The sequence below is a fragment of the Manis pentadactyla genome, chromosome 3, assembly GCF_030020395.1.
Source record: "Manis pentadactyla isolate mManPen7 chromosome 3, mManPen7.hap1, whole genome shotgun sequence".
NCBI classification, from domain to species: Eukaryota; Metazoa; Chordata; class Mammalia; order Pholidota; family Manidae; genus Manis; species Manis pentadactyla.
In genome coordinates, this window is record NC_080021.1 from 189,880,312 (window position 1) to 189,905,745 (window position 25,434).

General features: G+C 49.7%; 1 protein-coding gene across 2 annotated transcripts in view; it reads left to right on the top strand.

The window, feature by feature from the left end:
• COL15A1 (collagen type XV alpha 1 chain) overlaps positions 1-25,434 on the top strand; it is a 97,552-nt gene that overhangs the window by 28,269 nt on the left and 43,849 nt on the right. For both annotated transcript variants that reach the window (XM_036888411.2, XM_036888412.2), the window contains 9 exons: positions 6,218-6,765; positions 7,888-7,962; positions 9,476-9,556; positions 15,056-15,203; positions 18,424-18,533; positions 20,859-21,014; positions 22,255-22,407; positions 24,437-24,586; positions 25,086-25,229. In XM_036888411.2, the coding sequence (XP_036744306.2) occupies positions 6,218-6,765; positions 7,888-7,962; positions 9,476-9,556; positions 15,056-15,203; positions 18,424-18,533; positions 20,859-21,014; positions 22,255-22,407; positions 24,437-24,586; positions 25,086-25,229 (1,565 nt within the window). The remainder of the gene's footprint in view (positions 1-6,217; positions 6,766-7,887; positions 7,963-9,475; positions 9,557-15,055; positions 15,204-18,423; positions 18,534-20,858; positions 21,015-22,254; positions 22,408-24,436; positions 24,587-25,085; positions 25,230-25,434) is intronic.

The following is a 25,434-nucleotide window of genomic DNA, read 5'->3' on the forward strand; positions in this document are numbered from 1 at the left end:
TTTTTTTTAAAGCAGAATCCTCCTGGGAGGAAGAATTCCCAGAATTGCCATGCACAGCCTGGGCTGTACGGGCTGCTGCAGCCCTGGGCTGGTTAATGCAGGCTTCCGGGAGGGAGCCCCCGGGGTCCCCTAAAGCCCCACCTGTCCCTGGAATCCCCAGGACACCACTTGGAAGCAAGCCTGTGGATGCGAGGCTCGGGCCCACTTACTCCCCGTGGAACCACACTAGCTCCAGCCTGGAGCAGCCGCCGGAAAGGGGCTTCCTCTCCTGTTCTCAGTAGGAGACATCCTGGAACTAGAGGAGAAGCTTTCCACTGGATTAGGCCAAGAAGAAAGCAGGGCTGTCAGCAGGGTGCTTGTGGTTTTTGTTTTGTTTTGTTTTTATCTTTCAACTACGGAGGAAAGAAAAGAAATCTCGGTGGGGTGTTCCCTTTTATTTCTATTTCTTTCCTTTTTACTCTCCCCACCCCCCCTTTCTTCCTATATAAAGACAGGCTATATCTGAATGCAGGAAAAGCAGGAAAGGTTTTAGAATTTCTGAAAGAGGATGGAGGGAGTTAATGTCTTTAAAAATGTGTAAATGTCTTTATTTTTCACATACGCTACATGGTGTAAAATTCAAAAATTACAAAAGAATTTCTAGTGAAAAGAAAGCCCTCTGCTGTCCCCCAGCCACCAGCTCCCTTCCCTGGAGACAATTTGTGGCCTCAGTTTCTAACCCGTCCTTCTAGAGACATTCTAATGTATGTTTTTAAATATACTTCATATATTTATTTACCAGGTATTAATATGTATTTCCAATGGATAGTGATTCTATTCTGCACCTTGTGCTTTTTCTTTGCTTTTGGTGTTTGGTCTGTTTTTACTTAATGCATCTTGTGATTGTTTCACTTAAGGAGTCACACCTTTTCAAAGGCTGCACTGTATGTCCTGTGTGGCTATCAACATTTATTATTTATTTAACCCCTCCCAAAGATGAACACTTAGATACCAGTTCTGCAGTGAATATTCTTGTACCTGCTTTATATGTCACACATGTTGTAGCTTTGTTAAAATTTCATGGTAGTGTGACTGCTGGGTCAAAGAGTGCACTGTACATAAAATTTTGATAGGTATTGTTAAAGTGCCTCCCACAGACATTACACCAATTTACACTCCCAGCAGCAGTGTGTGCAATGGCCTGTTTTCTCAAACCCTTGCCAACCCAGCATATTATCCAACATTCTGGTCTTTGCCAATCTAATAGGGAAAATGCTTGTCTCTGTAGTCTTAGCTCGTATTTCTCTGGTTGTGTGTGAGGTTGAGTATCTTCTCGTATGTGTAAGAGCCATTCTCATTTCTTTTGTTACCAGACCTCCAAAGACCAGGTTCTTGAGTTTCAGTGTTACAGAAATGAACACTGACCTGGGAAGTTAGCAAGCAGACGGCGTGTATCGGAGACAGCTGTACACAGGGAGCTGACAGGACAGAGGAATGTCAGCTCCTCTCCTTGAAGGGGTTGTGCAGGGCTTATAAAGGCAGGTTCAGGTGAGGGGGCTGGGGAGGAATGGCATGGACGAATTACTTCATGATGTTATCTCCCTCATTTGCTTTTTGGTGGCGCCACTCCATGGTCAGCAGACGTTGATTCACTGGCTTTCCAAATACAGTCAGGACATCCTTTTCTGATGTTTCTATAGGATAAGCTTAACACAAAGAATTTTGTAAATTTTTCTTCTTCCCTCAAGGTAATGATTTTAGTGAAAACAGGGACTGGTTAGTAATTCTTGGGACTGTTTGTTCTGGCTTAAGATACGGTCAGTTGATTGTTATTTATATGGATGGTTAATGGAATTTCTTTGCTTTTAAAGGCAGTCTAGGAATTTTACCCTTTAACCTTTAAGCCCCAAGACGGAGGCTCAGTTTAACATGGAGTCCCTCTTGCTCTTCCCTATCCTATTTTACTTCTACTGTGGAAAGAATTTCCTGTTCTTCACTCATCTTTCTACTGGGTTCTTGCCCTCCTGCTGATTTATTTGCTTCATGTATTAGGGTAATTACTTTGTAGTCTGTAATATACGTAGCAAATATTTTTGCTGAGTTTTGGGATTTTATTTGACACTGTGGAGATTTTTTTTTTTTGCTATGCAGAACTTTTAAAATGTCTATGTAGTCAGAGTTAACCAAATTTATCGATCATTTTATTTATGCCTTCTGGAGTTTTCATACTTAAAATTAATTTCTGTTTTAATGCACTTGTAAACTGGAGAGAAAAATCAATCCCCTTCCCTCTTTTAACCTTACTCTGCCTGCTATAGATTGAGGGGTTGGACTTCATTCATTCACTCCTCCTCAGCCCTGGGCTGGGTACTGGGAACACAGGGATGAATGGGGTACCCATGGCCCAATGGGGAGAGAGACAAGTGACCCACCAGTGACATGCAGTATGCTGGGGGCTCTGATGGGGGATGCAGGGTGTCCAGCTCCGTGAAGGGGAGAAGGAGGTGCAGGGTTTTCAATGGGGTGAGGCCAGGCTGAATCTTGATAAAAAAGAGTTATTCTGGCAAAATAACGGTGGGGTGGGTGGGGCAGGGTGGATGGCAGAGAGGAAAGCATTTGATTTGGTGAGGTTGGGTGGAGGCGGGGCAGCCTGTGACAGCCTGAGGAACTGGAGGGATTATGCTGGGACATGGCCAAGAGCCAGCGTGCAGCTGCGTCCAGACCGCAAAGGCCGGTCAAGACTGGTGGTGGCAGTTTTACGCTGACCCCGAGGGCCACAGATGGCCATAGAAGGCTTCAAGGCAAGGCACCAACATAATCAGATTTGCTCTTCTGTTGAGGCAGGGATAGTTGTTTTCATTAAAATGTTGTGAAATATTTTCCATGACACTTTTAATAAAGAACAATACAATTAATACTTCTTTTGAATATTGCCTGGTTTAAGAAAAACATCATCCCTATAGCTAGAAAGCCCATGCTCCTGAATCACGTCTTTCTTCTCTCCTAAACATTGCATGTAAAATGGCAGTTACATCTTAAATGTTCTCCCTGCAAAAAAGGTATAATTATGTGACACGATGAAGGTGTTAGCTAAAGCTACTGGTAGTAATCATATCGAAGTATATAATGTATCAAATCAACATCTGGTACACCTTGAACATACAGTGTTATACGTCAATAATGTCTCAATTAAAATTTGGCACACTTGCTTTGGAGAACATTTTAGCAGCATTCAGTGAAAATGCAGATGTACATCCCATGTCAGCCAATAATTCCACCCCAGGTGGTGGAATTAGATGCACAGGTAAGCAGAAAGAGACACGTAAAGGTCGTAGCAGTTATGTTTCTAATAGGAATGGAAACCTTACTTTCCGTCAAAAGAAAAGTGAACCAATCCATCATGGCTTATTTACACCATGGAGTACTGCTGTGAAAATCTAAGACCCTGAGCCACATCCATCACCAGAGATGGATCTTAAAAATACAATATTGGGGTGAGGTGGGGAAATGCCCAAAGAATACATGCAGTAGGTATGCCAACATTGACATAAGGTTTAGAGATGTGCACAGTAGTTCCACATTCTGTTTAGGGACACATACATACTCATGTAGTAAACATACAAAGACATGCATGGGAATGATAAACACCAAATCTCCAAAGTGGCTGCTCTGGGGTGTGGGCAGCAGGAGAAGATGGGAGAGTTCATGAGAACTTCAGCTAAATCAATATTTTCTTCCTTAAGTAGAGTGATAAGCACATGCCTGTTCCTCATATTATTCTTCTTAAAAATTCTACGTAATTACTCTTTTTAACCTGGTATTTACCCAAATTATCATTTCAACATGTAATCAATATAAACATTTTTAATGAGCTATTTTGCCAAACTAAACTGGTTTGTATTTTATATTTACAGCGCATCTCAGTTGGGATAACCCACACTGCAAGTGCTCAGGAGCCACACTTGGCTAATGGCCGCCACACTGAACAGGGAGGGTTAACGTATCTCAGGTAGAGAGACTGTATCTGGTGGCCCTGGAGATTCCTTTCTGAACCTGATGATGATGATGATGTTAATAATACCTACCATTTATTGAGCATTTTCCATGTGCCAGCACCTTGTATTATCTCATTTAGTCCTCTCATCTAAGCACTCTTCAAAATTACAGTAAAATATAAATACATAAAATTTACCATCCTAACCACTTTTGTGTGTCTCACATTATTATTTATGTTTGTTTTGTGCCCTAAATGTTTCATAATGGTTTTGTGAGAACCTCCCCCCAACCCCCGCCCCAGCACACACACGGAAGCCAGCTGCTGACTTTCGTGTCCTGGCATCCCTCACTCCCATGCTCCAGGGAAGCTTGAGTTCCTGGACCGCTCAGAGTTTTATCTGCATCCCCCTTGCTGCTGAAGGGCCACTGGCACGGCCAGAACCGCTGGGAGAGCCCCTGTCTGCTGAGACCGAGCCAACCAGCCAAGGTGTGAGCAGCCCTGGCTCAAAGACATCCTGTCACCCACTGGTCATGCAGGCTCAGGCCAGTCCCCCCGTCTCCCCCAGCCTTGGTTCTTCATCTGTGAAATGGGGTAACAGCAGTAGTTCCTAGGGCTGAGGTGAGGCTGAGCAATATCATGCATGAAAACCCAGTCGTTACTGTTCTTTGTGGGGAGTTCAGGGCACAGAGGTGGGGTGTCCGGGCCCCATCCTCGGCCCCCCCTTCCCGTCAGCGCAGTGGAAGCAGTGACTCCTGGCCACCCTGTCCTGGGGTGCTGCATGGATATTACAAAAGGGAAGTGCGGCGAGTGTTCAACCATTACCACCATATTTACCGGGTGACACCGGTGGTCCCGTTGAACCCTTCTCATGGAACCCATGTTTCAGGGGAGGACACAGCCTGGGAGTAGTGCAGAGACTCACCTGAGGCCACACAGCTAGCTCGTTGTCCACTCAGACTGGGAGGCAGGCTGGGTTCATCAGGCGGGGCTTTCCTTGCGGTGCCCCCAAGTGGCTTGGGTTTCTTCGGAGGCCGGCCTGAGTCCCCTGAGGTCATGCATGCTCTCAGGGCCCTCGGCCTCTGGTGAGTGTGCCCTGCCTTCTCGTCTCCTTGGGAGAACACTGCCTGATTCTGACCCTCCCTGCATCCAGGCCTCCTCATCTGGCTGAATCCTTGGGGTCCAGCTTCACTTCCAAGGCCTAAGGGCCCTGTTTGTCCACTGCCCTGGCTGCGGGGGTCCTGTCTGCCTGTCTCATTGCCGGAACCTTCGCATTCCCTTGGGAGTGGGTGCGCATCCCCGCAAGCTGGCCTGCAGCCTTCTCCCGGGGGGCAGTGGTGGGGCGGGCCAGGCTCCTGAGCTGGGGCCCTTAACAGGCCTCCACCATGGAGCCCGAGCCCAGACTCTGGGATCGGATGATCCATCTTTGAACCCTGAGAGAACTTACCTCGGGCAAATTTATTAACTAAGTTTTCTATGAAGTAAAATGGGGGTACTTGTACCCACACTCATGGACTTGGTGCGAGGATTAAATGGCCTACTGTGTGGCAGAGTTCAGAGCAGAGCCTGGCTCAGGGTGAGAGTTCAGGGCTGCTGCTGATGACGAAGATTCCATGACAGCCAGGACAAAGGTCCACGATGACTGTGGTGTGAATTTCAAGTATCCTGACCTGTGGGAACACTTCACTTTGGTCCTGCTTTTTCCCCGCACCGTGAGGCACTCAAACAGTAGACTTCATTCAGAACAAAACAGAGCAAGCTTCCGTAGTTTTATAGAAAGAAATGGAGAGAAAGTCTCCAAGTTGATGGGAGAACATTATATATTTTAGGAGTATTCAAGGAAATATTTTGAAATGTTTTCCAAACTGCAGGTCATGACCTATTAGTGGGTAATGAAATAAATTAATAGACTGTTTGCAGTATATTTTTAATACAAGAGAAAAAGAATTATTAAATAGAAAAGAAAATATGAAATGGCCTGGTGGGTATTAAGAGTAAAGAATGTTTTATGAAACATCTGTTTTGGTGTTACAAATATGTATTTATCTAAACAGACACACTGGGTCACAATGTAAATTCATTTCTTATTGTGATTTCTTGTCAAAAAGGTTTGAAAAACAATAATTAAGAAACTACAGTGGGGTTCGTGAGGGGTCCCATTTTATTTGTTATTTTATTTCTTTCTCTTTTCCAAGTAGAGGAGAATATATGTGTGAAGCATGTCCTCTCCCTCCTTTCCTACAGAATTGGCTTCCCAGAGCCCCCTGGACCTCACCGAGCTCATCGGCGTCCCGCTGCCCTCGTCTGTGTCCTTTGTCTCTGGCTATGGCGGCTTCCCAGCCTACAGCTTCGAGCCTGGTGCCAATGTTGGCCGCCCCGCCAGGACCCTCCTCCCTCCCACCTTCTTCAGGGACTTTGCCATCAGCGCCACGGTGAAGCCCAGCAGCGCCCGAGGCGGTGTGCTCTTTGCTGTCACTGATGCCCTACAGAAGGTCATCTACCTGGGCCTGCGCCTCTCAGGTGTGGAGGATGGTCGCCAGAGGGTCATCCTCTACTACACAGAGCCTGGCTCCCATGTGTCGCACGAGGCTGCCGCCTTTCTGGTACCCGTGATGACCCACAGGTGGAACCGCTTCGCTGTGATCGTTGAGGGCGAGGAAGTGACCCTCCTCGTGGATTGTGAGGAGCACAGCCATGTTCCCTTCCTGAGGTCCTCACGGGCCTTGGCTTTTGAGGCCAGTGCAGGAATCTTCGTGGGCAATGCAGGAGCCACAGGGCTGGAGAGATTCACCGTGAGTCCAAGCCCTGCAGATCAGGGAGGCCGTGGGACACTGCAACGAGCATATGCCACTATTCCTGTTATTGTTTTTGTCTTATGTCCTTAAAGAGACATGCACGTATGGTGGGAAGAGCACTCAGCCCAGAACCCAAACTAGGTTCGGGTCCTCAGTTTTTTATTTATCCTGATGACTGTAGACAATACTCCGGTTCTCCGTTTTCTCATCTGTAAGTGGGGATAAGAAAACCTACGCCATGGGGTTGCAGTCAAGTGAAATAGCCTGTGTGAAAGTGCTTTGTGCATTTTAATGCATTATACAAAGAGTAGGGTTTGTTATATGCTTCAACAGTTTTATCTTTGGAGAAGCATAGCAGTTGCACTAAGTAATTTCTACAAAGGTGGAATAAGCCTGAATGTCAGAGTGAGAGGTCGTTTCTCTTTCTCCTTTTGGACAATGTGCCCTGAAAAAATATCAGAAAACTGACCTTGCTGTCAATATGGGCTTCTGTGAATAAGCCGTTCTAAGATATCGTGATTCTTCATTTATTAGCACCTGTCCTGACTGATGCCTTACCTGGCTGACACAAGACGGTGCCGGGGGCAGAGTGCGGGTTTATGTGGAAGACAGAATCTCAAGTGGTTAAAATCTGATTAATGATTTTTCAATACTCCCTTTGGGAGCATTGTGGAGAACGAACTCTCAGGTGTTGGAAGAGGAGGCTGGGAGGCTGGCTGGCAGCTTTTCATGGGATGAGGCCTTCCAGCCAACATGCTTTGAGCTACAAGGGAAAGACACCTTCTGCAAGAGGGGAGATGTGCATTTTAGGGTCTACCCCTGACAAACTGGGGCCTGGGGCCCAGTTAGGAGGCTGCTGTGTTATTCTGCACTTTGAACACAATGCTCCCCAAGGGCCTCTCCAGCTAGGGGGGCACATATTACATTGGCCTGGGGAGAGATGCCCCTAATGAAAGTGGGCCAAGGCTTGGGTAGTTTTCACGGTCACTGCCACAGGCCTCATACTCCCACACCTGTCCTTTCTCTTGGTCCTCTCTGTTACAAAAGCAATCATGTTTCCCACTGGTGGTCAAATTAAATGTGCAGGCAGTGGCTTCTGACCTCTCTGCTTTTCCCCAGGGCTCCATACAGCAGCTCACTGTCCACCCTGATCCCCGGACTCCTGAGGAGCTCTGTGAAGCTGAAGAATCCTCGGTGAGCAACCCTTCTCCCCCGCCACCCCTACTGTGGGCCCTGCGGCCCCAGCAGCCATTGGCCGGGAGGGCTGGCGCCCAGGGAATTCTTCATCCCCAGCGTCATGGAGTCTCAAAAATCTCTCATCTTGGCAAGTGCTGCAAGTCCTATTTTGGGCTTTTCGGTTATCTTTTATTTTTTAAGGAGCTTCAGCCATCTCTTTAGTGTGGGGGGTATATGTTTCTTCTAAGGTGTTAGGTTCTTTCATGGCTGTGGCAGTCAATGGCCTGGTTTCTAGTTTTCCTGCCAAGAAAGGATGCCAGGATTCTAAAATCAAAGTTAAAACTCTAAGACATTCTGGGTGTAAATTCCTATAAAAATGAACTTAAATTTAGCTTTTATGCTTGGCAAATGAGTCAGTTCTTAAGTTGGGAGTGGAGTGGTAGGCAGGGAAATAGATGGGTCCTCTTCCTCTCCTTCCCCCCATCTGCCCCTCCCTTCCTCTCTCTCCTTGCTTCCCTCCCTACCTCCAGGGTTTACTGAGCACCTGCTAGGTGACAGCCCTAGGGGATGCTGGAGATGAAGGGATATACTAGGAGCTGTCTCCATCCTTAAGCTGCACACAAGCACTTACACCCAAACGCAGTAACAGAGCATGGAACACGGGAGAGCCTCAGATCCAACTCTACATATGGGTTGGGTGGGGGCAAGAAGGTGAAAGAGGAGGAACCAGAGTAGGTCACGGAGCTGATGCCCGATCACTGACAAGCGCAAGTTACCCAGTTGCAGGAAGGCCATTCCAGGCAGACGCCATCGCGCCATGCAGAAAGTCAGAGGCAGGCAGAGCATGGCATTTTCCTGGAAATTGTGTTCCTCTCTGGTGGTGTCAGCCCCAAAACAAAATACAAGTTGATTGCATTCATTTAGTAAAAAGCACTGAAGTAGTTGGAAAGTCTTTCGGAGGCAGAATTCAGCTCTCTAAGAATGTTTGCACTCCCTGAGGCTACGATCCTGGCCTGACGTTCCTATAAAGCTGAGAGAAGGGAAGGCTTATGTGTATTCATTCCTTTATCTCTGCATTGCTGGAAAGGTAGAAACAGTGCAAGAAGCCAAGAATAAGGGATTGTTTACACAATCGTGGCACACGGGCTCCTTGGCTGCCATTAGAGGGCTAATTATGGAGATCAGGAAGACATCCTTTATATGTAACAGTTCCCAACACAGAATTCCCGTGACAGCCATGCAGAGATTGGGAGCGCGCCCTTTGACGGGGATTGAGGGGAACCCGGATGAAATGAATGCAGGTATATTAGAGAGATGGTACATGGATTGTAGGTTTTTGTTTGAGCAATAAAATGTGGAAGGAAACAAAATAGCTAATATATGCCCTGTGTGTGTGCTCAGCCCTTAATCCCACTCCCTGTCTCTGTCCGTCTCTTTCTTTCTCTTAGACACACATACACACACAGAGAGTTTGTGACTTTCCCAACTGTAACTACTCCCCTTATGGTTGGTATGATCTGTCTCCACACAGGCATCAGGAGAGACCAGTGGGCTTCAGGAGACAGATGGAGTAGCTGAGATCATAGAAGCCGTCACCTACACTCAAGCCCCGGTGAGTACTGGCTGCTGCACAGTATCCACTTGGCCAACTTTCAGGGGCTGAGCATCCATGGTGAGAGCCCATAGCCCCAGGTCTGACGTCTCTGTTCTGGGATCTGTGACTTCAACCACTGGCTCATCTGGGGAAGTTAGAAAAGTATTGGCCAAGCAGCATTTTGCAAAATCCCCGGTGCACTGGAATGCCACTTACCTCCGGAGATTCTCCAAATGCAAATGTTGTGCGATATGGCCTCCCAGCTCAGTGAGCTCAGGTAACTTCCCCTCTCTGAGCCTCAGCTCCTTGTTCATGAAGTGGTAATCTGAGTCCTATCTCAGGGTCCTATTTGAGGGTCAGATGAGGGAGTACAGGGTCAGGTCTCAGCCCAGTGCCTTGGTACAAGGAAGTGGCCCCAAATGGTGGTGGTTGTCACATTGGCTAGGGGCTCTGACTGTAAGAAAGAGGTCAGGGCTCCACTTCTGTGAGATGCAGAGTTCCCCCGGGACTGTCTGTCCAGCCTCATGGGCGAGGCAGCCATCCTCCTGCTGGCACAGGCTTCCTCCTGCTGGCACAGGCTTCCTCCCTCCTGGGAATGTGCCCTGGGGCCAAGACAAGCAAGTGGTTTTGAAAGCACTGAGTCAGACCATGCAGACAGCAAGAGCCCATTTTTTAATGAAAACCACCAGCAGTGTCTGAGTCATTGAACACAGAAGCCCCAGCAATCTCCTCGACTGGTCTTACTCACTCTATAACTCTATAAACTCATCTCTGATGGAAGAAAGTGAGAGATGGAAATAAGGCAGAGGCTATAAATTATAGACCTCCAGTGACAGAGGTGTGTGTAGGTGAGAATAGGACCACAGTCTGTTAGTGTGGAGAGTGTGTAAAGTTCACCTCTGTCTGTACTGAAAACTTCCCTTTGTACATACAGGTGGGCAAACTAAGGCCCAGAGAGGGGAAAAGACTGGCTCTAGGGTATCTGGGCAGAGCTGAGAGGTAAGGAAGGCCCCCTGACACCCCATCCAGTGTTCAGGCCATGACCCTGTACTTCTGGCCCAGGTGGTGTTTCAGAGGTCCATCCCCAGGACTGCAGCCAATTCTTGGGCAGCTGGGATGGAAGAGTTGAGGGTCCAAGGTGCTTGCCTAGGCATGATGGTTTGCGATCCGTGTGCCACAGCCTTTGGCCATACCACTGGCATGTCCAGGGCTCGTATAGTGGGGTGCAGGGTGGTGGTCGCCCGGGCCTTCTGGTCTGATGCTATCCCCCAGCGCACCAGTTCACAGCTAGGAGGAAGGCCAACTCATGCAGAGATGCCGAGAAAGTTGGTCCTGGGAGAGGGACAGAAAGGGGAGCAGGGTTTGAGAGCATGAGGTGATCATAGGGCTGGGCAGGGAGGGCTTTCTGGTGGAAGGGACACTGGAACCAGTGAGCTCTGAACAGAGGTAGAGAAACAGAGAAGGAAGAGGACCAGCATTTCTTGATACCCACTGTGTGCTTCTGCATATATGACTTAACTCAATCATTGCAACAGTCTCACAAGAGAGATGGCAGCAGACACTCAGGAGGGCTGGGTGGCTTTGCCAGGGTCGTACGGTGGTGACCCAAGCCCGGGTCTCCTCCCCTGGACCTCATACTGCAGAGCAGGGTGGACGTGGGAGCATGCCACAGCCAGGAGGGGTAAGGAGTAAATCCTCACAGTGACCTAATGGACCTGGTGGCTCAAGGGTGCCCAATCCCACTCTCCTCAGTGGCTTTAAAATACCTGGTAAGATCAAAGTCCCACCAAGTGTGAGTTCAGCTCTGCCACTTACTGGTGTTGGTGGTGAGTCAGTAACGTGACCTCTCCAGTCTCAGTTTCCTCCTGGGTTAAAATGGAGCATGCCTGCCATATAGGGTTAGCATGAGTCAGGTGGCCCCTGTGAAATGCCTGCAGGCCTTGGCCGGCAGCAGCTGCTCGGGAATGTTTTCTGCTGCGGCTACTATTGACTGATAGGTTTATTGTGAGGTTTAGGGAGGTGATGTGTTGGAGTACCTGTTCCTCTTAGGGCCCTTTCCTGTCACCTGCTTCTTGGTTGGCTGGTGACTGGGGCTGCAGGCATGCCAGACCCCTGGGGCTACTCTCAGTCCTTAGGAGGATTCCCCTTGGGCTGGGCTCTGGGCCTGGGGGTCCCAGAGCTGTGGGTCCTGCCACTGACCTTCTGTGGGCTCCCAGCATTGCCCCTGCAGAGCACACACTTCCTTTGCAGGGCCATGTTTTCCATTCATTCCCACTGAGGCATGGAGGAGTAAAGAGCTTTGTCCCCAGGACTATCCATCCTGGAGGTGGCAGAGCCAGGTCTCCTGCCTGGGGCCACCATGCTGTCAGTCCCAGCACCCAGCACTGGGGCCTTCCCCCCTTTCCCTGTCTCCTGGAAGTTCTCTGTGGCTCCTGTCCGCGGCCACCCCTCTGGAATGGGGGACTTTCCCTCTTCTCTCAGATGTCTCCTCCGCTCTCCGTCTGGCTTCTCTCTTGGAATGAATCTCACTTCTCTGTCCTCACCCTTTCCAGCCTGCCACCCTCCAAGACACAAGCCATGACCAGAGATCTAAATCATACACTGTCTGAGAGGTCAGGGACTTAAAAAGCCAGCCTTCCTCACCTCCTGCCCCATTTAGGGTAAGACTCCCTGCTACCCACTTTTTCCTCCAGCTAAATCTGCTACTGCTGACACATCTTCCCATTTCTGGAAAATTCTATCTTATGCTGAATTAGAATTAGTATCCTGGTGGTTCTCAGCCCTGGTTGTGCATCCAAGTCACATGGTGGGGCAGTGGTGGGAGAATCTTTTAAAAAAGACTCTTGCCCAGGCTGCATACAGGGGCTCTCAGATTTAGTAGGTCTGGAGTGAGGTCCAACAGTCTGTACTTAGAAAAGCTCTGCAGGTGATTCTGAGCCACCAGGACCTCTCTTCCAGCCAAACCCGAGTGCTCACAGGTTCCGGAACACACCAAGACTGTTCATGCCCCCACCATGCCTTGGCTCCTGCAGTTGACAGCCCTTCCCCCTCTCGTCCCTGCCTGGCCAGCTCTTACTGACCCTTCAGGATCGAGCCCACAGCCCTGGTTGGAGGCCGCTGCTACATTTCCTTCCTCGCACTTGGCTCTCCTTCTGCTAGCCCGCATGTCACGCTCAGTCACAGTTAGACTGGGTCTGTGTTTCTCCATAGTCCACAGTTTAAGGGCAGGCACCTTGTCTTACGTATTCATTTCTGTACCCAGGGGAATCAGCCAGGGACCTGGCACACAGCAGAGCCTCAGGAAATACGTGTTGAATGAATAAATCTGATTGTGTGAATGAGGCTCAGCAAATCACTACACTTCTAATAAAAAAGTCTTAAGACTCAACATTCCTATTTTGTCACAGGCCACGTGGGTCTCCGGCCCACCCTAACCCCTGACAACCACCAGCCAGCTGTGGAGGCGGGACGCCTGCCCTGACCACATCTGCGTTCTGCCCTTGAATAGGGGTTTGCAGCTGTCTTGTTGGGAGAGGTCTGGGGTTGGCAGGCTAGAGTCAGTGAATTTGTTAACTCAGACTTTGCCCCCTTGAGTTACAGAGCTCAGCTCGCCATCCCCTTGCTGCCCTGTGTTTCCCGCACCCTCACCTGCCCTCCTGGCCTTGCCCCAAAATCCAAGTCCTTCATACAGCAACTCTGCTTCCAGCCACAGCAGCTTTACTGCAGGCTTCATAGACACCGTCAGGGAACCCTGGCTGAGTGCCTTCCTCCCAGCCCCTTCCTCAAAGGGAGAGGAGGACCTGCCTGGGCAGGGGTCCTTGCCACGCTGCAAGGGCACCAGGCAGCTGGGACCTATCAAGATGTCCTACCTGGCCTCCTGCACAGCTTTGCCTGCCGTGGGGCCTGCTCTGCTCTTCCTACAGTGCCCTGGTCCCTGCTTCACTGGGCCTCTGGAGGGCAGCCTTCTAGTCTCTTGGCCTAAACTTCAGCTCTCAAACCACAAATCCACACTCCTATTGGCACTAGGGTGGACTCCCCAAAGTGCACACCTGCCCACACCTCTCTGCCTCGCCTGGCTCTGTCCCCCTGCTTCCCTCCCCAAACCCTTGCTTGCCAAGCTCAGGTGACAGGCCCTGACAATGCTGTGTCATTTCTCCCTCCACCCTTGTTTTCTAAAACTCTGCTCATTCTTTAAGGCTCAACTCTTTGAAGCCTTCCATTCCTGTCTCCACCCTGGAGATTTTACAGTACAATAAATATATCTTTAATTTTAGTATATCAATAGTTCATTATTGAAAAAAAACAGCAAATGCAAATGAGCCAAAAAGATAAAACAATCACCCCTAAGACCAACACACAGAGAAAACGACTATCCAGATGGTGGTCTTTCTCAAACCGGTGATGTTGATAGCTACCATTTATGTGCTCAGACTGTGGGCCTGGCCCTGTGCTAAGCCCCTCCTTGCATTTTCTACTCTGTGAGTGGTTATTACCATCCTGTTTTACAGAGGAGGAAACTAAGGTTACATGACTTGCCCAATATAACATAGGTAAGCAGAGAGCTGGGATTTGCCCTAAGTTTGATTATAAGAACTGAACCATTAAATCTTAAATTATGGGACTCATAAGAATCTCCTTTGTTCTGATGGACCTAACATTATCTGTATACTGGATTCTGACATTAAGAAAATAACTTCTGTTAGGATAGGTAAGTGATGCTGCAATAACCAGTGAACTCTAAGGTCTTAATGTCCTAGTGATTTCTTGTTCATATCACAGGTCCAACACTGATCAGCAGGACCCTTCCATGCACTCTCAACCCCTTGAGCTCAGAAGCGATGAGACTTTTTGAATATCAACAAGCCCTGGGCTCAGGAGCTGGTCTGTTCCTGGGTCTGGCTGTGATGCCATGACCTTTGTGGCCCCCGTCAGGATTTCTGCCTGGATCTCTGAATTGCTTTGTATTTTCCACTGTTGGGTTTTTTTGTTTGTTCATTTTTCTCTAGTTGGTAAAGGTGGTTAAGATACTGACTGGCCCTGGAAAAAGCTACACAGATCCAGGAGTTTCCTTAGATGGAAATCACACCCACCTTACATTTTAAAGGTGTTCATTGCACATCTTAGATTGGATTTATATGGCATTTATGGATACAGCCAGGTTCATTCATTTGTTCATTCATTCATTCACTCATTCATTCCTGCATCCAACAGATCTTTATTGAGCACCTCCTCTGTTTTGGCCTAGAATGTAGGGATCCCAGAAATGTGGTCCTTGTGCTCAGAGAACTTCAGCTGAGATTAGCAAAGTCTTGCTATAAACTGAACAGAATTTAATGACCCCTAGCACCTTTTTCAGGCCTTGGGAAGTTCAGTGATTGTCCAGGTACGTGATAGGCAAGGTTTTCTCTGGGTTTATTCAGCACTTCATGGATATATTTTCTCCAATGATACTCACTGCCATTTTGTGTGCTTTCCTGCCAAATAAATCCTTTTGGGTCTCGTTTTTCCTCCCTTCAGTCTAAAGAAGCAAGAGTTGAACCCATAAGCACACCTCCAACTCCGTTCCCTTCCTCTGAGGATGCAGAACTTTCTGGTGAGCCTGTACCTGAGGGGACCCTGGAAACCACTAACCTGAGCGTTATCCTCCACAGCAGCCCTGAACAAGGCGAGTCTCCGATGCACCTTCATATGCTGTGACCTTTTACTGGATGATTACTATGACCCCAGCCTGGGTGATGAGTGGGACATAGAGCATCTCAGTTTCATCCCCTCAGCCCTTTGAGGAAGGAATTATAATCATCCTCATTTTATAGACCAGATGGGGAAATTAAATCATAGAGAAGTTACTTATCCAACCAAATCTCTGTAAATGGCAGAGCTACATTTAAACTTTTAACCCCCAGACTCCACCCTCCAGGAGGTCCTGAGGTTCAACAGAAAAGCTTGTAATAATTGTTGCTACTTATTAAAAACCTACTGTGTGCCAAGTATTTACATACTTCATCTTCAGTCCAGACAAAGCCCAAGCTGCTATTATTAGCTAGTATTTTACAAACGGAAAATCTGACGTTAAAAGGTTAAGTGATATGCCCATAATCACATAGCTAGTGAGTGGTGGGACTCATCCAGCTCCCAGGCCTGACTCCAGAATCCCCACACTTTCCAGCCTCAGCCACAAACTCCCTGACTCTCAGAGGATCAGATCAGGTCATCCAAACTCCTGGGTAGCACACATGGGAAATGAGGCCAGAGGGGGGCAGGCACCCCGCAAGTCAGTGGCAGGCCCTGGGGTGAGTGCTGGCCTCCTGGCTCCCCATCCAGGGCTCTGGCCCCTGCCTGCCGTTCCCCAAGCCATGCAGAGCAGCACTGACAAAAGCCCAGGATCTGATGTGATCCACAGGCTGCAGCTTAACGCTTGCCCAAGGCCTGAGATTGGCCTGCATTTTCTGCCCTTTATCAGGGGAGACACCATTTCAGATGGAGGTCACAGCCAATGCCAGAGCACCGAGATTTAGGTGTGAGGTCAAAAAACAACCCAGACTACCCACAGTATGGACTGGCTGGGAAAATTGTGTTTCATTCATATGTAGACCTGAAATTAGTGATGCCGAAGACTTAACGACCCAAGGACACAGTCCACGAAGAAAAGAGATTTCAAAACCATGTGTGTGCAATGACCATAATTTTGAATGTTATTTATATCAACATAAAACCACATAGAGCGGGGTGCATATGTGCGTTAGAATAATATACAACAAAATGCTATGAGTAATTATCTCCGGGTGGTAGGATTCTGATGATTTTTTATTCTCTTTTTTGTGCTTCTGTATTTTACAAATCTACATTCATATGTCTCATTCTTTTTACTTCTGCCATTAGTATTTTATCAGTATTTTGACATCAGTAAATGAATGTTATTTTAACAACTAAATTTGGAAGGTCTGTGGGTGACAGAAGGTGTGCAGGACTGAGTGAAAAAAATGTATAATAACTCGGTAAAGTCATAATACACCCAGGGGGTCGGGTGTTGCTGTGGAGAGGCCTCAGGGTGAGCGCAGACAGCTGGGGTGGAAGCCCTGCTCAAGCCACCTCATTTGCTGTTAAGCCCAGGGCAAGTTGCTGAACATTTCCAAGCTTTAGATTCTTTAACTGTCCCCTGGGAATGTTCACAATCCCGGCCTCCCCGTGGATGAGAGGATTGAACACAGCCGCAGATGTGGAAGCGGTTTATGAATCGTGAATGCTGTTCTCCTGGGTGCAATTAGGATCTCCGAGGAGGGGCAAGGAGCCGGCAGGCTGCAGGGCCCGGGCGGGGGTCTCTCCTAGTGCAAAGGGTGGGAGCCAAGTGTTGACCGGGACCCAGATCCCAGCACAGCTCGCCTGTTCCCTCGGGTCATCCCGACTCCTCTGGCAGGCAAGAAGCTAAACAGGAACAGTGGAGCTGGCTGAAATGTTCCTGCTCATCTGTCTGGGTAGACAGATCAGATGGTGAGGAGAAAGGGACCTGGACCCCGAAGCCCCTCCCTGGCTAGAGAAAGCCTCCTAATAATTGTATTTCAAGCTTCCCTGACACCACCTTGGCCACCTCACCCCCACCTCCGTCCTTGGAGGGCCTCAGGGCGTGAGAGAGGAATGCCCCTGCCTGGGGACCGGATGGCTGCTTGCACGCGCCCCCTGGTGGTCACGGCAGGGAGGACGAGAGCGTGGTGATGCGGGGCGGTGGGGGGCTGGCGGCGGGCGGCGGGGGTGGAGGCAGGGTGGAATAGTTCAGCACCATCCCTGACGACATTCTTACGAAGGGACTGCGTGAACACCACATGGTGGAAACGCCCGGCACGGGGACAGGCCGACCTGGTTTCAGGGCCATTCCCAACCACTTACTCTTTGTGGGACCTTGTTCCTCCTCTGCAGAGTGGAGTTAATAATGTCCCGGATCAGAACAGGGCACGCCTGCTGTCATGGGTGATAGTGGGGAGACTGAAACCGTGGGATTCCTCTCCTGGCTCCTCCCACCAGCTGTGAGGCGGTGGGAAGGTCCTTGTAGGTAGGACAGATGGACTAGCAGGAGGATTAACTGAGGGGGTGCATGGGACATGTTTAGCCAGGGTCTCAGCCTATAACAGGTATGCATTCATGTCAGTATAATTTCTTTTTCTTTGCTCTTAGGACTCCATTTGTATTTTAATATTACAAAAGAACTATGTGCTTGTGGTAACGGTTCAATCAATGCAGAGTTGTATGAACCTAAAAATAGTAGTTTTCTCTCCTATCTTCTGGAGAAACCAGGATTAAACCAAGTGTGTGCAGCCTATCTGCACACACACACACACACACACACACACACACATACATATATATCTATATGTTACATTTTATATGATAATTATATAAGGATGGTGATATTTATATATATAATGGTAACAAAGCATGTATATTCATATACAGTTTTTTTCCTTTTACACATATGGAACCATACTGACGAACATTTATCAGTTGCTGACTATATGCCAGGAGCAGTCTTCCTGCTTTTCTTGCATTAACATCTTTAATCCTTGTAGCACATAATCCTCACAACAACCCAATGAGATAGGTATTGTTGTTCCCAGTTTATACTGAGGAACCTGAAGCACAGGTTAAACAACTCGCTGCAGGTCATGTTACTAGTAAGTGGCGAAGCAGGGGTCCTGCCCAGCACCTGGTGCCAGGGCCTGCGGTGGAAAACGCCATGTTATACCGCCATTCAGAGTCAGTTCCATGCAACTTGGTTGTGTTTCCTCTTAATCCTGTGTATGGACATCTTTTCAAGTCAGTAGATGAAGGGATACCTCATTCTTTTTCAAGACTGAAAAATGCAGTTATTAATTGCAGAATGCCCGCTTCCTTAGGGTCTGGTGAGATCCTGAATGACACACTGGAGGGAGTTCCTACTATGGATGGTGCTCCTATTACAGACACGGGCTCAGGAGATGGGACTTTCCTCCATGTCACCGAAGAGGTGAGTGAATGGGAAATTTCATTTGCTCATTTCAGACTCGCTGGTGACTTATTGGGCACCGTAGAGAACCACAGGGATTTAGGTGAATGTCTGGGAGACTGCCTCCCTCCTGCTGGCACAGAGGAAGCCAGAGTCCCAGGGCCCCAGAGCCTCTGAGGGATGCACGGGAACAGGGGAGGCGATGCAGAGCTCACTGGTCCCCACACCTGCCTGGGATGAATACGGGGCCCCCACCACGGTTCCCCCTCCTTCCTGCTGAATGGTGAAGATACCCGGCCTCCTCCACCCTTTGTGCCCCTTCAAGACAGAATCAGATTAACTGCTTGCATGTCCTCTCTACTGTTGGTAATTGGCTTTTAAACCTGCAAAGCCAGTTTTTAAAATTCTGGACACAGTAGGGTGCCAAAGTAAAGGAAATGTATTTTTCTCACAACTGCCTCTGCTAAAAACCCGCAGAATCAGGTCATTCTTTTCGTTATCCTGGGATGAAAATTAATTCCTTCTCCTACCCTCCCAGTCACTATCTGATAACAGCCTATTTTCACAGGTATTTTTAAAGTCCAGTCCAGCATAATATCGAAAATCCAGGTCCTTTGTCTTCTAAACTCCAAAGAATACACACATTCAACTCACTAAATGATTTGTAGTGAGGAGAAGGGAAGGGGAAAACCACAGCTCACTGAAAATTCTTCCCAAAGGAATTCTTATGCCCACCCCCCAGAATGAATTCTTTACTGTTTCTTCTATAGCCTGGAGGCTCGTGATGGGCTGATGCTGGTGGAACTGATTGCATTTCACTGTCTCTTAGCCCGTCCCACAGAAGTGGTCCGGTTGCTTCTTTTGTCGTGTGGTGGTTACCTGATGCCTGTGGAATTGGATTAATTGTACAATTAATTAATTAATTTTACTTAATAGTAAAGGCTGTTGGGACTTTAGCTGAAGCTGAGTCAGAAAGAGCCTCATTTAAAAATCTGTCACAGCATCTTGTCTGTTTTTTTGGAACAATAATTCTGCAAGGACTTAATATATGAAAAAAGGGTTCAGGGGTCAAATAAGTTTGGGAAATGTTCTGCTGTATATCCTCCTTACTGTAGGCTCTGAGAAGTCCAGCACAAGAAAATCTAACTTTGATCACTTAGTATTTTTAGTATCCAAAGGAATTACTTTCTGGAAAAAAAACCCCGTAAAACAAAATTTAAGAAAAAAATGAGATAAGACCTAGTCCACCCATCCCATCCCTCCCCTTTGGTAACCACTAGTCACTTTTTAGTGTCTGAGTCCACGGCTGTTTCGTTCCTTCTGTTTTACTTTGTTTTTATTTTCCACAAATAAGCAAAATCATATGATATTTGTCTTTCTCTACCTGGCTTATTTCACTGAGCATAATACCCTTTAAATCTATCCATGTTGTTGCAAATGGCAGAATTTTTTTTAAATGTCTGAATAGTATTCCATTGTGTATATGTACCAGTGCTTTATCTATTCATCTACTGATGGACCCTTAGGTAGCTTCCATGTTTTGGCTATTGTAACTAATGCAGCAATAAACATAGAGGTGCTTTATCTTTTTAAATAAGGGATTTTGTTTTACTCAGGTAAATTCTTAGAAATGGAATTACTGGGTCAAATGATACTTCTCTTTTTAGTTTTTTTGAGGAACCTCCCTACTGCTTTCCAATTGACATTCCCACCAACAGTGTAGGAGGGTACCCATTTCTCCACATCCTTGCCAACACTTGTTATTTCTTGTTTTTTGGATTGTGGTCATTCTTACTGGTGCAAGGTGATACCTCATTGTGGTTTTGATTTGCATTTCCCTGATGACTAGTGATGTGGGGCATCTTTTAATGAGCCTGGCCACATGTATTTCTTCTTTGGAGAAATGTCTATTCAGGTCCTCTGCCCATCATTTTTTAATTGGATTATTTGTTTTGGTGTTGAGGCATATGAGTTCTTTGTGTATTATTCGACTCGTTCTTATGGCTTCTGGATGGCACACAGGGGAGGTCACAGGAGGCAGTGGTGTCTGAATGGAAGTGTCTGGGGCTGGGCAGGCTGACTCAGAAGGAAGTGGTCCTCTGGTCTGTGGTTGGTGCACACAGACGCTTGGAATCAAACGGAGCCATGGGTGCCTTGCAGTTGCTACTGTCCCTGGATTCTGTGATTCTGAGACTGTTATGGGGCTGGGCTGAAGTCATAAATAACCAAGCGCTTTAAGAGAAGAAGCTGCAGCAGTGCAAGCTGCTAGAGGGCTGTGGGCAGGTTTCTCTGCGACCACAGGCACGCTGACCAGGGCCATGGTTCCCTGTGATGACTGTGTTTCAGAGTCCACATACTGAAGAAGGACTGTCAGCAACAGTAGCAGCCTGGGAGGCTGAGGTGCCCGTCAGCACTGCTGGGGAAGCAGAGGCAGGCAGTGTGTCCACCGGAGGGCTCACCCTCTCCTCGTCTGCCCAGCACCCTGGAGAAGGGGTCACTCTGGTAAGCAGCTGGAGTTCACGCTCCACGTTACTCACTTCCAGGAGAGGGTGTGCACCTCGGGGTGGGACTAGTCACTGGCCTTCCTCATCTGTCTGCAAAGTGTACAGCAAAGCCTTGTGGGGCCAGGCCTAAGTAGAAGCTGGTTTGGAAGTTGAGGCATCTATGACTCATTCAGCAGATGGCTGTGGAGTGCCATGCTGTGCCAGGCACTAGGTAAATAGGACAGACCCAGTTCCTGGGGGCAGAGTGCTAAGAGGTGCAGTGGGAGGAGACCAGTGCTCTGAGAGAACCAAAAAGGGGCCCAGAGCCCAGACTCAGGTGTCAGGAGCCTTACTGGGGAAAGGATGCTTCAGGTGGGACTAAGGGAGTGCCTGCAAGTGGCCTAGCAGATGGAGTGGGGCAGCTGTTCCCGGAGGTGGGCCAGCGGGAGCAAGACCTGGAGGTGTCAGTGTGAACATACAACGCCCTGAACAAGAGCTGCATGGCTGCGGGGTCAGGGAGAGCAAGGAGAGACCAGAGATGTGCCTGGAGAGGCCTCTCTGACCGGGGAGTCACTGGAAGGCGTTAGAGCAGGAAGAGACACAGTCAGAGTAGGACTTTAAGTGGAGAAAGGATGGGGGAAGCAAGGCTGGAGGCAGGGCTCGGGCTCGGAGGCTGTGTTGAGGTCTGGGGGGTGAGGGGTGGTACTGGCTCCCTCTGGGTGTGGTCAGTGATGTCAGGTCCTGCCTGGAGTCCCAGTGTGTGCAGGCCTGAAAAAAGTCCCCTGGATCTGTCACAGTTGGTGATCTGGAGGAGGTCAGTCTTAGGGATGTGAGAGAGGCGGAAGGCAGGGGGCACTGAGCCGGGAGACTGAGGCCAGGAAGTGGCCAGTGAGGCCAGCCAGCCCCTTCAACAACATTCTGAGGACCTGGGTTTTGTGCCAGACCACAATATGGTCACTCAGTGGAAGCTCCACCCTTGGGAGAGGTGGGAGAGAGATGGCAGGGACTGCTGGGGAGCCCGTGTCAGTGGGGTTGGCAGGGAGGAGAAGCAGGGTGGCGGCAGGAGCAGGGGGCTGGCACCTGGGGTGGCATGCAAGGTGTCACAATCAAGGCCATGCTATAAGGTAAGGTCTGGATATACAGCACCTTGAAAGTGAGGGAGCGACAGGATGCAGGTGTGGAAGGGACACCAGCTGTCTGCCCCTCCAGCCATACTGCAGCTGGTCACTTGTGGTTGCTTGTGGTGTCTTGCTGTTCAGGGTTCAGACGCTGAAGAAGGTTCAGGAGTGACAGCAGCCTGGGAGGCCAAGGTGCCCATCAGGACTGATGGGGAAGCAGAGGCTGGCAGTGTGCCCGCCGGGGGACTGACTCTCTCCATGTCCACCCAGGACCCTAGAGAAGGGGTCACTCTGGTAAGGAGTGTTGGCAGGTTGAGGTCATGGCTGGGAGCAGATCCTGCCCTTGTCAGAGGCCCAGTCCTCATTCTGGTCAGCAAATTCAGAGGAAGCTGACCAGGCAGGAGGCACCTCTCTGACCACATACTCCCTTGGGTGGAGTTGCCAAGGCATGGGCAAGCATGTGGTGAGCCCCTGGAGGCTTGGGGACTGTGCAGGCTGACAGCCCCAGCTGGCCTGTCGGGGCTGGGCCCAGGGAGGCGTGTGTTGGGAGAGGTGGGAGTGCATCCCTGGGCTGACACAGGGGCCCGCACCCCCAGCAGCAGGGCTCAGGGGCCAGGGTGGGACTGCAGGACAGCACCACTGCGGCCTGTTTCTGGGTGCAAGCATAGGCTGCCGGAGGGCCATGGGCGGTCAGGGTGCAGGCAGGCCCTAGCAGAGTCCCAGGGCACATCAGGCCTCCTCAGGCAGTGTGGAGAACCGTTCCCAGCTCCTGAGGGCAGAGTGCAAGTATGCAGGGTGACTGGCACATGTGCCCCTATGATGTCATGACACCGAACGTCCGGCAAGGTCTTCACGCTCAGCACCTCCAAACGCAGACTCCTCATGTCCACTCCTCCTGTGTTTCCACCTCGAATGGACGGGCCTCTCACTCCCCAGTTGCCTAATCCAGGATTCTCTTCTCTCTTCCTTATTTCCCACATCCCATCAAGCATGGTCTGGTTGATTTTTCCACCTAAACACAACATGGGCCTCTTCCTTCTCGCCTTCTCCAGTGCCGGCCCCTGGGCCACCGTGGCCCTGGCCCATGGCCCCCTCCACCCTCTGCCTGAGTCCTCATGGGGGGCAGCCCTCTGCAGGGAGCTTCCCCTTGCCCTCGCTTCAGCCCTGCCCTCCCACCTGGCCCTCAAGGCCTCGCAGGGTCTGGCCCAGGCAGCCCCAGCGACCAGGGTCCCCCTGCCCTTGGCCCTCCAGCTTCACTGACCTTATGTCAGTTTCTTGAATGTGCCTCTTCCCTTCTTGCTCTAGAATCTTCCTGTATCCTCTCCTCTCTGCCTGGAAACTTCTCCTCCCTGCTCCCCTCCTTCAACTCCTGCTTAGCCTTCAGAGTCCAGCACAAACACCACTTTGTCAAGGAGATGCCATTCCCAACTGAGGAGTCTCCCCATCAGACACATTTATGGTGCCCCAACCTTCTCCTTGGAAGGCCTCATTATAATTGTAATTAATCATAAACTTGGTAAATAGTTCACTTCTGGCTCCCTAGCAGACTGTGAGCCCTGTGAGCACAGGGGTTACCTGCATCTTACTCACTGATCTGTCTTCATCGCTGTAAATGGCAGGTGCTCAGTGGGTATTTACTGGGTGACTGAATGGAGGGGGTCACCTGGCCGTCACACACCGACAACGCTGGCTTTGGAGATCAGTCCACATGTTTGCTCCCAGCCTTTCACCTTGGTGTGTCTGGGGAACCTTTGCAGTTGTCGGGGGGCAGGGGTACCCTGACAAGGGGGCAGAGATCTCTAGGCCACTTGACAGTTACATGGCCTACTTTCATGAACAAAGTGGCCGCCATCATCACCTCCTCCTCCTCCTCCTCCTTATCCTTCTTCTGTCTTCTCCTTCATCCCTCACCTCTCATCCTCATCCTTCCTCATTTCCCTCCTCCCCCACTGCTTCTTTAAGAGCAAAGCACTTGTCACAGGGAGAAAACCAGGGATCAGCTCCATGTTCTGCCAAGTCTTGACTTAGCAGGAACCAGAACTTAACTGTGTGGAGCTGGAAGGGCTGCCTGTGCAGGCGGTGAGCTCCTAGTTGCTGAAGAGATGCGGGCTGAGGCCCCAGGTCCTGCAGAAGCAGATTCAGGGGACTCTGGGAGATGGCTGCGATGAGCCGGAAGTGCGTCCCAGGGGCTCCAGGGCGCTGTGGGCTAAGGCCTGCTCTGCTCAGCGCCTCACGGCCCCGGCAGTTCCTGCCTGCAGTCACGCTCCCACTGGACCAGCGTGTGAAGGAAGTGGCACGATCCCTCATGCTGGTTTCGTTTCAGAGTTCAGGCAGTGAAGAAAGTTTGCCAACAGCAGCAGCTACAACAGAAATGCTCCTCAGCACTTTCGAGGAAAAGGAGGCTGGCTGGGTCCCCACAGTTGGACTGGTGCCGCTCACGCCTACGGCACCCCCTGAGGCAGCAGTCACTCCTGTAAGTGTCTCCTAGTACCCTCTCTGGCTCACGGAGGGAGAGAGGCCAGCCTCAGGAGACAGCAGCAGGTGCTGGCCTGCCCAGAGGCAGTGCACATGCAGCTTCCTTAGAGCAGGCGACTGGACGGGCACAGCTGGAGGGCCAGGAAGCAGCATGTCAGAGGAGGTCAGGGGATCAGGTTTGTGTCTGGCCCTGCCACCTCCTAGCTGTGCCCAAGAATTTTCTCAGGGTGGCCTGTAGTGGGAAGGGGTTCCTGGGAGAAGGGCGGCATTGAGCACCCCATCACAGGGGAGGGGGGCCTAGAGGAAATGCACATTTCAGAAGGTGATTATGAGTCTGTGCTTCTGTGACTGTGTCGGGGTAATGATGGTAGGTAAGACAATGTTGTGCAATGGGCTAGCATCATAGCAATGGAAGTCACCAAAACTCACCAGCAGCTGTGGGCACATTGAGTCACGGGTGAGGTGACATGATTCCGTGTATTGGTTTTGCTTTTCAGGGTCTTGGTGATGAAGAAGTCTTAGCAGCAGCCACCACAGAGGAGCCCCCCACCGCAGCTGGGGCTGAGGAGTCAGGTGGCTCTCCCCCTGAGGGGCCGCCCCTCCCTGCACCCACAGAGGCTTCTGGAAGGGCGGTCACTCTGGTAAGTGGCATAGAGGCATGAAGATTTGATGTGGCCAGTCTTACAGAGGAGAGAGACAGGCCAGAGGCCTGGGAGGGGCCTGCCACCGGCTTGTTCAGAGGTAGGTTTTTGTTTTTGTTTGCAAAGTGCTCAACTCAGGCATTTGAAGGGCATCCAACCTGGGAACACACAAGAAAGCTGCAGTTTGTAGAGGAAAAAGCAAGAG